Source organism: Triticum aestivum, chromosome 4D, assembly GCF_018294505.1.
Source record: "Triticum aestivum cultivar Chinese Spring chromosome 4D, IWGSC CS RefSeq v2.1, whole genome shotgun sequence".
NCBI lineage: Eukaryota > Viridiplantae > Streptophyta > Magnoliopsida > Poales > Poaceae > Triticum > Triticum aestivum.
This window is the reverse complement of record NC_057805.1, coordinates 186,035,747-186,043,897: the sequence shown is the minus strand read 5'-3', so window position 1 is coordinate 186,043,897 and position 8,151 is coordinate 186,035,747. Positions and strand designations below refer to the sequence as shown.

The following is an 8,151-nucleotide window of genomic DNA, read 5'->3' as shown; positions in this document are numbered from 1 at the left end:
CTTCAAAAAAAACAAAAACCCCAGCCCCTGAAATGCTGACGCGTGGATGCCTATTGGTCCCGGTTAGTGCCACCAACCGGGACCAAAGGCCCTCCTGCCTGGGCTCGCCGCACCGGCCACGTGGAGGCCCATCTGTCCCGGTTCATGTAAGAACTGGGACTAAAGGGTTAGGGCATTAGTAACGACCCTTTAGTCCCGGTTCAAAAACCGGGACAAACGGCCCTTACCAACCGGAACAATAGGCCCTTTTTCTACTAGTGGTTATATATAAACTGCTATTCCTTACTCTTCTACATGCTGCAAGATGCTTGGAGCTGGTTGAAGATGCTAGTCTTCGATAGGCTAGGCATTCCCCTCTATTCTGGCATTCTGCAGTTTAGTCGATAGATGCAACCCTTCCATTTGATACCAATGCATACTTAGTATAGATCTGATGCTTGCGAGTACTTTGGATGAGTACTCATGGATGCTTTGCTACCCCTTTTCCCCCTTCCTTCTTCTTTCCAGTTGATGCAACCAGATGGTGGATCCCTGGAGCCAGATGCCACCGCCGACGGATACTACTACATGGAGGCCGCCGAAGACCAGGAGTAGTTAGGAGGTCCCAGGCAGGAGGCCTTGCCTCTTCGATCGTTGTTGCGTTTGTGTTTGCCTTCTTAAGGCAGTCTTGTCTAACTTATGTCTATACTAAGATATTGTTGCTTCCGCTGACTCTTGTGTATCGAGCTACGTATTCGAGCCCTCGAGGCACCGGGCTTGTAATATAAAGCTTGTATTATTTTATTTGTGTGTAGAGTTGTGTTGTGATATCTTCCCGTGAGTCCCTGATCTTGATCGTACACATTTGCGTGTATGATTAGTGTACGGTCGAACCGGGGGCGGCACATAGCCCCACGGTGGGCACCAACTGTTAGGGTTACAATCCTCACAATGAGTACTAGGGGTACGAATAAGGGGTAGAGCCTAGCTACGGCACAGGTGTAACACTCTGTGTTTTACGAGTTCAGTCCCCTCTCGGTGGAGGTAAAAGTCCCACGTCTCGTGCCCTAAGGCTTTCTTTGATTTGATGGGTATAGTTACAAAGATTGCTCGTGCCCTGCTATGGAGGGGGTGCAGCTTATATAAAGTGTGCTGCAGCTCCACGCCCTCCATGCCGTTTGGGCAATTAATGACACTGAATGAGTCAGTTACTAGTGTAATGAGCCTCTACTACAACAGTTACAGGTAACGGTAGCTATAACTCTAATTAGTGGATGATTTAGGATTCCTCGACCGTTGGAGCTCCAACGATGTCCCCATGTCCTCTATGTTCGAGTGGTGGTCCATCAGCCGAGCGACGTGCGATCGCCCGAGTGCCGCAGAGCCGTCCGAGTGAACTTCCTAATGTATGCATCCCAATGTTGGCACGGTCCAGGGACCTACCTATGATGATGATGAGCCCCATGTGGGTCCCAATTGATGGGTCCTTGACCCTGCTTGTAATAGGTGACCACATCAACCGCCGCCTCGACGGGGAGCTCGACAAGATTTACGAGGAATGGTCGCTTGGTGACACCTCCGCCAGTGACCATAGGGCTAGGGCGCCACGTGATGCTCCGCACGGTGCAGGAGGAAGCAGAGCGGCTCTTCCGCGAGTGCCACACATGGTCGGTGGAACAAAGCTGACGTAGAAACCGGATCGTTCGTCTGACGTAGGAACAAAGTACTATAGATCATCTGCGAATATCCTTTTTTACGGGTCCGCTTTGCGGAGTCTGCTTGGCCGCAGCCCTCGCCGGCCCGTAAATCCATTTTTCCGCGAACTGTAAACGCATTTTGCGGGTCGGCATTATACGGGGTCTGCCAGAGAAAATAACCACCAAAATACGAGTCTGTGCGTAAAATGCTGCCTGTCCAGACTCCGCAAACACATCCGACCCGTAATTTTTTTTAGGGGCACGGTAAAATCCCATCCCGAACCCGTGAAAACGCAGGTTTCCACCTAACCCCGACGGTGCCCCGTATCCCAGAAAAGCGATTGGCGAGAAGGACATTTCAGCCCACGCCCTTTCCCCACCCCTCCCACCGCCGCCCGTCCGCCGCCGACAATTCCAGCCAAATCTGCTGGCGCAATCGCGCCGCGAGGGCGCCCCTCCCCTCTGCCACCTAGCGCTTCACCGGCTCCCCGGATCCGCCGATCTGAACCGCCCCACGTCACCGTCGTCGCCCCGGGATCCACCACTGCGGAGCCACCGCCCCGAGCCGCTCCTAGTCGACGTCGCCGCCCCGGGATCCACCGCCGCAGAGCCACCTCCTCGAGCTGCCCCTAGTCGCCGTCGCCGCCCCGGGATCCACCGCCGCAGAGCCACCGCCCTGAGCCGCCGGTGAGTACTTGTACTTGTGCTTGTGCTTGTGCCGAGCGGTATGCATAGTTGGTTAACGCGACGTGCGTATTTGTAAATTTAGATGGAATTGAGACCGTGCGAGAAGTTTTTGCTTAAGGATTCTTCCGATTCGGACGACTCGGATGTTGAGACGCTGCTTGTCAACTATCGCTAGCAGACGTTGGTGATGGCCCTCGCCGTGATGGAGCACGAATATGAGAACCGAAAGAGATAGCGAGGATCGACCGTCGGCCGTCTTTGCATTCCTCAAAATTGCCATCTCGGGAACGAGATGTTGATGCAAGACTACTTCGCGGACAATCCAACATATCCGCCACACCTCTTCCGGAGAAGGTACCGAATGCGCCGATCCCTCTTTGTGAAAATAGTTCAAGCTTGCAAGGCCAACTGTCGGTATTTTACTCAAAGAAGAAATGTCGCGGGCTTGAAGGGATTTAGTGCATATCAAAAATCTCGGCAGCTATGCGGGCAATTGCATACGGCATTCCGGCTGACTATGTCGATGAGTACTTTCGCATTGGTGAAGATACTACAATTGAGTCAGTGCGTAGGTTTGCCAAAGTGATCATCCGTGTCTTTGGTCTGAATATCTTCGGGCATCCACGAGGAAGACAAAAAAAATTGATGGCATCTAATGAGAGAAGAGGTTGGCCTGGCATGCTAGGAAGCATTGATTTTATGAACTGGACTTGGAATAACTGCCCGAAGGCATGGCAGGGAATGTATTGTGGCAAGTCTTGTGATGCAACAATTGTGCTAGAAGCCGTAGCATCCGAGGATTTATGGATTTGGCATTGCTTTTTTTGTATGTCGGGTACTCTCAATGATGTCAATGTATTGCAACAGTCTCATTTGTTTGCTAGGCTTGCTAGTGGTGATGTTCCTGCTTGCAACTGCATTATTAATGTGCATAAATACACAAAGAGGTACTATCTTGCAGATGGTATATACCCTCCTTGGTGCACATTTGTCAAGAGCATCAAAGACCCCCAAACTGGGAAACAATGTGAATTCGCAAGGGTACAAGAGGCAGCCCGAAAAGACACTGAAAGATCATTCGGGGTTTTGCAATCTAGGTTTGCCATTGTTCATGGTCCTGCTCATTTTTGGGACAAGCGGTCCCTGAAAAACATCATGACATGTTGTGTTATTCTTCACAATATGATTCTCGATCTAAGAGAGGCATGGACTTGGAGTTCTTCTACGACAATGTGGGTAGCCGTGTCAAATCAGGTAGAGACCCTAATCGCATTAGAGCTTTTCTTCAGATCTACAGGGAGATTGAAAATGCAAGCACTCACTTTCAGCTTCAGGAGGATCTCATTAAGCACCATTGGCAAAGGGCTGGGCAGTAACACATTCCATTTTTTCCATTCATTTTCATTTAATTCATGTGTGATTTGTATTCAGGACAAGTTTTGTATTAAATTATTTAGTTTGCTTCGGTGATATGAATAATTATTGTAATTTGGATGATTGTTGTATTGTAATATTGTTATTTTTTTATATTAAATTAGTAATTTTGAATATGTGGCATATGTGTCAAATTCAGATAAAACCGTATCTGATATGCGGGCCGCGCGTGGGCGCCGGCAGAGCATACACCGCATAACGAAACTGTAAAATAAAATATCCACGGATATTCTATTTTACAGTTCCGCAATGCGGAGTCTATTCGGCCGGATGCCGGCCGGCTCGTGAAATCTTTTTCCGTAAATTGTAAACGAGTTTTGCGGGTTGGCGCGATATACATGTCTGCAAGGGACGGCAAATCCTGCTGTTTCACACAAAAACAGAACACCGAGTTTCTGTCTTGGTTCGGTACAGCCCGGCTGTGGCACGCACGGACGGCGGGTGACGCGACGACACCTTTTCCTTCTTCCTCCTCGCTTTCCTCCACGAATCCGATCCAATCTCCTCTCCGTCCCCTCGTAGATCCGATCACCATCGAGGTTCAGATTTGAGGGAGGGGAAGGATGGGGGCGTGGATGTCCCGGGTGTGGTTTCTCATGTTCCCGGCCAAGGAGTACAAGATCGTGGTCGTGGGGCTCGACAACGCCGGAAAGACCACCACGCTCTACAAGCTCCACCTAGGCGAGGCGGTCACCGCCGCGCCCACCATCGGCAGCAACGTCGAGGAGGTCGTGTTCAAGAATATACGCTTCGAGGTCAGCGCTCCAGCCCCTTCCTTTTCTCCCGGTCTGGATGCTAGAATCCGAATTTGCGCGACTAGATTTGCTCTTGCTGGTATACTCAGATCCTGCTTCTTGCTCCATGATTAGTGTGCTCGGAAAGCATGGCATATCATGCATCCGGCGCTGTATGTTTTTTCCTTGAGATTAAAGATCTGGTCTCGGCAAGAGGGTTAGGAGATACAAAAGAGTTATTTGTTTCTTCCTTGAGAAGTTCTAGCAGCGATGAGCAGCAGGCGATCTTGGTTGCCTCTGTAGGTCTGTGTACGTTCATAGCTCCATGGGCATGTGAACACTTTAGCGAAGTTGCAGATAATGAATTCCTTGCTGTTAGATCTATTGAGTGGCTTAGATTTGCCTATCTTACATGTCACTATGCTGACTTGCTGAGGATGGTGCATACCACGTACCTCCATCCAGACTAGTAGTAAAAGGAGAACCTTCTACCTATAGCAGGAACTTTTTGATCTACTTTCATAGTTTGTTTCTGGACATGTCTGCACACCCATATTTTGCCCAACTAATAAATTGTTCAAGTTCAGAACAGAAATGCCAATAAGGAAATGATCCAATTGGATATGAAAAAGAAAGTCAAGCTTGTTGTACATATACAAAATTTAACACAATAGTGGAACTGTCTCACATATATACATTAGTTGCCTACTAGTTTTCTGGCCATGTCCAGAAAATTGAAATTTATTTAGATGTTGTCAAACTTTTGGTATGCCCATTTCCAATTGCACATTGGTGCCAGTATTGACCAAAACAATGGCTATCAGATTCTGGCAGGATTGGCCAACACTTCCATGCCACCCGAAATCAAATCAAGTCTGTCTTGTTTCTCCGCTCAAACTTAGTACTTGTCGGTCTAAATTTTATCTATTCTCCCAAGCCCAACTATCCTTGTGTTCATAAGCCATTATCCATTTAATCATTTGCCTTTCTTCAAGTTATAAGACTTCACTTGGTTATTCCTAGACCAGGTCTAATGTGGTGAGTTGTCCATACTTATCATTTACCACAAATCCCAGCAATCTGTAATTTCACTTGCTTCCTGGAAAGATGCGATCGTCTGACTACCACAGCTTACTAAAACTTGATAGTGCCTAACATTTTCTTAGTTGGACTGGTAGCAAAATTCGTCTTGCACGCTTGTCAAATTTCATGAAAACAGAATTGGCAACTTGCACGGAACTAAGACATGTCAAATCCTAGTCTAAATTTGTGGATGACGAAATGCTTCGCCATTTTTTGGCAGGTTTGGAGTCGCTATAGTTCAAACTCTAATCTAATATTTAACTACAATATTTGTCGTTCTCCTGTTTCGTCCATAACCAATTTTTGATGCTTAACTAGATGGGCACAAACAAAACCAAACATGCCTTTGTGTTGTGGAAGTTGCATATTCTGTTTTAAGGTTACTTCTTGACTTATGGAGGTTGTTTGACCCATTCATGTGGCACATTCACTAAAAAACTGTTTTTCAGTAAATGCAATTGTATTATTTGTACTTAACTTCATATATGTTTGATGAAGTAGGTGTGGGATCTTGGAGGACAAGAGAGCCTACGCGCTTCATGGGCGACATACTATAGAGGAACTCATGCTGTCATCGTGGTAATCGACAGCACCGACCGTGCTCGGATCAACATCATCAAGGATGAGCTCTTCCGGTTGATTCAGCATGCAGATCTTGACAACACGGTGGTCCTTGTGTTTGCGAACAAGCAGGATCTCAAGGATGCCATGTCGGCGGCTGAGATCACAGACGCCCTGTCCCTCCACAGCATAAAGAACCACGACTGGCACATACAGGCCTCGTGTGCGATCACTGGTGAGGGCCTCTATGATGGGATGGGATGGATAGCGCAGAAAGTTGCCGGAAAGGCCACGGCAAGCTGACCACAAAAACATTGTGTGTTTTGGTGAATTTGTTGGAAATGGGTGGGAGGATGGGTTTGTTGTTCCTGCCATTTGGGTGTTTATTTATGTTGTTACATACTCCCTCTGTTCCTTCATGTAAGGTGTATTATTTTCGGCACTGTGACCAAGGCACAAAATTATAGACATGTGATGACGAAATTACCCTTGGCAAATTTGTTGGTTAGTGGCAAGTAAATCAGCTAGACAGGGAAAGTAAGAGATAGATGCAATTGACACACATATACTTTTCTTCTTTTGCTACAAGGAGAGATACATACAATCAGGAGAGAGATACTTTCCCTTTTGTCGAGGAATAACAAGGGAGTTATGAGAAATTATAAGAAATGCACCTTTCATTCTGAAGTTTTATAAAAAAAAAATACACCTTATATGTGAGAACTGTGTACTCCCATTGATCTGAATATAAAAAGGCAAATTTGCAAGACATCTGTATTATCAGATCGACTATATGCTTCTAAGATTCACGACATTATATAGTCTACAACGCTACATAATAAGATGTATCCGGATGAATGTGCCTCATGAAGTTGGCGATTGCTTCATCATCTAGGAGAGGAGATCGTAGGTTTTCATCTTTGGTATTTACTAGCACAAATGCGAAAATACCAGTTCCTATGAAGTATGGTTGGTGAGGTCGAGGAACTATGTCAAGTGACAATGGCCACTCATGAAAAAAAAGATGGTTGATTTGAGAATCACAACATGAAGCTTAGGACATGGGTTATGATCTGAAGGAAAAAAATATGGAAATTTTCGAGCCTGTGTGTTGCAACGGTAGAGAAAAATTGGCCCGTATTAAGATTAAATATTTACATCCACAATTCATGAAAAATTTAGCTTTATCAAGATATGTAGAAACATGAATGAACTATTGTCAACAATCATCTTGTTATTTGATTTTGAGGGATTTTATTGTGTAAAAACTAAAAACAGATCAAAAAAATTAGACATATACTATGAGAACTTTAAATATACAAATCTTTAAATTCAAAATCCCATATTTGTAGTTCAAATCGTAATTTAAACCTAATTGGAGTTTATGTTTTTAGAAATTAAAATACAAACTAAATACTAATGAAATATAGATTTGGTGTAGGCTTTCTTTCAATTTGCTGGCTGTCTTCCATCGCAGTATGTGTTTATACCACTGTGTGTCATGTATTTGTATTGACAGTAATATTTCACATTTGTGGTCATTTCTCTTTTTTTCTTTCTTGTGAATTGTTTCGGTCAATTTTGTCACCTCGGGTTCATATTATTCGAGTCCTGCTTAGTCCGTGTGAAAATGAATGAGCATCTATGTGCTTGACAGAAATCAATTAAGGTGATCCTAAAAAAAATAATTGAGGCAATAGAAATCAATCAGGAAACTGATAGTGCATGTGTTGTGCTTCTGGGCTATTGTTTTTTTTATGCTTGTCTGCTGCTGATTATGCAAGAAATCAGATTGTATTTGGTACACATGCATGTGACAGAGTTGTATATACATATTTTTCTAGTGAAGTACTCCATATACATCTATTAATGGTGCGTGACTCCCGAGGTCAACTTATATGTTGTTTGCTTTTTCAACTAATCATTTATCTGTATGTGTTATTTTCAAAACAAAATAAAAACTAATTATGTTTTTA

General features: G+C 45.0%; 1 protein-coding gene across 1 annotated transcript; it reads left to right on the top strand.

Annotated features, from left to right (window-relative positions):
• The first annotated feature begins 4,131 nt into the window (after nt 1–4,131).
• Nucleotides 4,132–6,672, top strand: LOC123097246 (ADP-ribosylation factor-like protein 5). Its single transcript, XM_044518946.1, has 2 exons — nt 4,132–4,552; nt 6,116–6,672. Exons 1-2 carry the CDS (start codon nt 4,361–4,363, stop codon nt 6,476–6,478), a joined length of 555 nt encoding a protein of 184 aa, XP_044374881.1. The 5' UTR covers nt 4,132–4,360; the 3' UTR covers nt 6,479–6,672.
• The last annotated feature ends 1,479 nt before the right edge of the window (nt 6,673–8,151 follow it).

What these genes read in the sequence shown, in the direction of transcription:
- LOC123097246 (XM_044518946.1), top strand. Translation starts at nt 4,361, where the DNA reads ATGGGGGCGTGGATGTCCCGGGTGTGGTTTCTCATGTTCCCGGCCAAG. An exon ending in TCAAGAATATACGCTTCGAG is followed by an intron (nt 4,553 to 6,115) that starts GTCAGCGCTCCA and finishes TTGATGAAGTAG; the next exon opens with GTGTGGGATCTTGGAGGACA.